The 4,037-nt window shown below is 38.8% G+C and overlaps 1 protein-coding gene across 1 annotated transcript in view; it reads right to left on the bottom strand.

Moving 5' to 3' along the window:
• The window catches only part of LOC122556548 (septin-8-B), a 98,473-nt gene that overhangs the window by 17,980 nt on the left and 76,456 nt on the right, over positions 1-4,037 (bottom strand). The window contains exons 5-7 of the mRNA XM_043703331.1: positions 2,388-2,549; positions 1,755-1,851; positions 1,152-1,320 (exon numbers count right to left, since the gene is read on the bottom strand). Coding sequence (XP_043559266.1) covers positions 1,152-1,320; positions 1,755-1,851; positions 2,388-2,549 — 428 coding nt within the window. The remainder of the gene's footprint in view (positions 1-1,151; positions 1,321-1,754; positions 1,852-2,387; positions 2,550-4,037) is intronic.

Below are 4,037 nucleotides of genomic sequence, written 5' to 3'. Positions count from 1 at the left end.
CATCCCCTCCCCCACTCACCTATTGTACTCTATGCTACTTTCTCCCCACCCCCACCCTCCTCTCACTTATCTCTCCACGCTTCAGACTCTCTGCCTTTATTCCTAATGAAGGGCTTTTGCCTGAAACATCGATTTTACTGCTCCTCGGATGCTGCCTGAACTGCTGTGCTCTTCCAGCATCACTAATCCAGAATTTTGGTTCAACTAGTCCACAATGACCATGTTTCCAAACTAAACTAGCCCCATTTGCTTGTGTTTGACCCATATCCCACTAAACCTTTCCTATTCAGGTACTTATCCAAATGTCTTAAATGCTGAAACTGCATCACTTCCTCTGCAGTTCACTGCACACACGAAACACCGTGTAAAAAGGTTGCCCCTCATGTCCTTTTTAAAATTTTCTCCTCTCACCTTAAAAATGTGTCCTGGTTCTTTATTCTTATGAATATTTGTCTGGAACTTTGTACTACCATTGTCTATTTGCATATTGTGGAATGTACCATATTACTAGTCACTACAAGTCTTCCTTTACTCCAAACATTGCAAAATTACCATGACCTCTAGAGGAATGCAGTTAATACAATACCAAAGAATCCTAGCAGTGTTCTGAAAGAATCCAAACAGGGAACTGCTTTATATGTCTAGAGTTTCATGATATTTTTGACCCTCGACAAAAACATTATATTTTGCTATTAGCATAAAGGATTAGCACAGTTGGGTGATGGATATGGTTTCAAACCCAACCCAATAATTGCAACAATTCAAAATGAAATTGCTTAACAGAGCAGATCATGTAATAAATTCCCTTTATCTTCCAGTCAAAAAGTAAAGTGACTTTTGATCAAATTTCCTCATAGAATCAAAATAGGTTGACACTGCCAAAAAAACAGAAATTTGACTAGAGGTAAACAGAAAGCTGTCCATCTGCATTTTGGGAATGGAAATTAATTGCTGTATATTGAAAAGATAACAATTAGGATTTTCTCCATTGCATTAACTTCCTATTTATTTGACTTGGCAGAAGTTAGAGAATTTCTGTTGGTCTTCATCCAATAAAAATGCAATACTAATAATCAACTTCAATATCCCGTTTATGAAAGAGGTCGCTTTAATAAACATTTTACACTAGAAAATCCAGACAAATGTCTAACCTGAATGGTTTGCTATCAGGGTCGGTGTCTTTGAACCCCATCTCCTCCAACTTGCATCGTCGATATAATTCATAGTGACGTGTGTGTGTTTGCTCTCTGAGGTCTTCCATATTAACACGGATCAGCATTTCTCGCAGCTTCACAAAGTCACAGTGATTTTCATTTTCAACTGTGAAACAAATATGTATGTATGTTTAAATTAAGCAATATTAAACTTTCAGTGGATAGAAAAATGTGCATTTGTCCATTTGAACTTCATCCTTCATTAACAACCAATTTCTAAATAATAAGAAAAAAAAAATCAGTTTTTTGTTTTTATTTAATTTTCTTCAAACAGATTAAGCAGAAAAATTATCAGAAGCCTTTCCTTCAAAAATTGATGATAAGGGTGCATCACAGAAATGCAGAGGGAACTATCTCAAACAATAGTAACTACATCAGCATACTAGTCCCCTTACAAGTTTATTTATTGTCATGTGTTTTTTGTTACAAAATATAGTAAAAATTAAACAGTGTAGTTACACCATAATGTGGACATTTATCTTTATCACCCACACCTTATGAAAAGTGTCATTATTACAGTTTAACAAAACCTTCACCTACCCTGAACAACACCCCATGGATACTGTCGAGCTTTCACCAGTTTATTTCCCACCTTCACGTCTTCCATACTGCCAACAACTGCAAATGGAAGATGGGCCTGGGAGGAGTAAAGACAGATCTATAGATAACAAAACCTGTATCTTCTTTGCTATTGTATCTCAACCGATCATAAATTCATTTTTAATAACTCCCAAAGAGTGATGTGATTTAACTAAATTATAGCAGAACATGAAGGTGCAGTTCAGACATAATTGATGTGACATGATGCTAATTATAATCAAAAACAGAAGTTATCTTACTGCATGTACATCATCACGCTAGTTAAGCAAACAGCTGCACAACAATATCTGTAGCTCTGGGTGTGGAAATGGCTCCTCTTGCTAGATTATCTCAGTTTTACAACTCCCATTTCCTTAAAACATCTATTTTACATGAGTGACATTTCCATTTCAAAGAGCTGTCATTGTAGCACCTCTGAGTGGCACTGGAAAATAGCACTGAAAAATACCAAACTTTGTATCGCACCCATACAAAACTAGCCTAGTCTATACTAATTACCAATTATAGCAAACTAGAGAAAAGAGATATGTGGTAACTTTTGATATGTTACCTAGAGTAAGTTCAGGTACTTACATTCATTGCTGAGTTGATCTCTGCCATTGCATCATCGTCTGTTGGAAACTGGTAGATTTGTACACCATTGCTGACCAATTCACTCATTATCTTTATCTTAAATTTGTGTAATTCACTTTTAGAAATTGTGTCAGCTTTGGCTACAATGGGAATTATATTTACCTAAAATTGTAAAAGGGAAGTCGAGTGAAGCAGCATTGACAACCTTCATATAGAACGATACAACTGTAACTGAACAAACTTTAAGACTTGCACACTTTGATATTAAACTTTATTTCCCTTTTTCAATTATTGCTAGATTTGATATTAGAATCTTCACCAACCATTACTGTTCAACAGTTATGAAAGCTCACCTAAAAATAACAATCTGATAGTTTCAAATTGTTCAATGAATTTTAAATGCACAACACATTGCACCACGATTGCTCCTTGTTGAACAGATAGTAGCTTTGCGTTCCAAGCTCACAAGAGTTGAACTCTGATTTCACAGTGAGATACAGTGACAGAGGGGTGAAGCAAAGGATTCTCGTCCACAGATACTATGATTAGCACACTGCCAAAGAGAGCTGGAGTGTTTAAATAGTGAGAAATGGAAAGGTGTTGATGTCCAAAGGGACATAGCTCATAAGTAAAATGAAAGCTCGAAAACAGATAGAGCAAGCAATTAAGAAGGTAAATAAGATCTAACTGCAAGAGAATGAGAACACAGGGGCAAAGCAGTCTTGCTTCAATTGTATTGGGCACCTGAGAGACCATGGAGTATTGTGTGGAGTTTTGGTCCCCTTACCCAAGGAAGGATATATTTGTTACAGCCAAGGTTCACCACACTGATTCCGAGGATGGTGGGACTGTTCTAGGAGGAGAAATTGAGTGGGGTTGGGCTCATGTTCTCTTTGGTTTAGAAGACTGAAGGGATTGAAACAACAACATTCTTAAAAGGGATAGTCTGAATAGATGCAGAGAGGAGGTTTCTCCTAATTGTTAGGTCTGCAATTTTTTTTAGCAGCAGCAGAGAGTGGCGGGAGCTGGGCGGAAGTTCAGACGGAGTGCAAAGCCAGTCGGGAAAGTAAGTGATTGCTATTAGAGTGGATGTGTTCTAAACCCCAGGTCCTACAAAGTAGGGTCTCCCTCCCTCCCTCCTCCTCTAACCTTAATTAAGAGTCCACAGACGTGCCACAAAAAGAGGGTCTAAGGAAGTTTAGATCGAAGAGTGAGGCTTCAGCTCAGGAATCTTTGACAAGCAGGTTGAGTGAAGTGATTATGCCACAATTGAAGAGGGTGAAGACATGACTGCCCAGCTGATTCAGTGCGCTACGTGCTTGATGTGGGAGGTCAACGACTCTGGTGAGTCTGGCTCGTATATGTGTGGAAAATGTGTGCACATTCAGCAACTGACCGAGCATATTGCAGCGCTGACGAAAGAACTCGAAGACCTTAGGCTCATCCGAGAGAACGAGATCTTTCTGGACAAGACCTTCAGCGAGGTTATTACACCAATCATGCCAGAAGAGAGCAGACGATGAGGAAGGCAGAGAGGAGACAGGTGCAAGAGACCCCAGGAGAAGTACCTGTCAGGAACAAGTTGAAGCTTTTGGAAACAGAGACTGATGACACTGCCAGTTCGCAAGGCGGCCAGGTCTGTCAATCAAA

This window comes from Chiloscyllium plagiosum, chromosome 14 (assembly GCF_004010195.1).
Source record: "Chiloscyllium plagiosum isolate BGI_BamShark_2017 chromosome 14, ASM401019v2, whole genome shotgun sequence".
In the NCBI taxonomy this organism is placed as follows: Eukaryota; Metazoa; Chordata; class Chondrichthyes; order Orectolobiformes; family Hemiscylliidae; genus Chiloscyllium; species Chiloscyllium plagiosum.
This window is presented reverse-complemented; position numbering and strand designations above follow the sequence as displayed.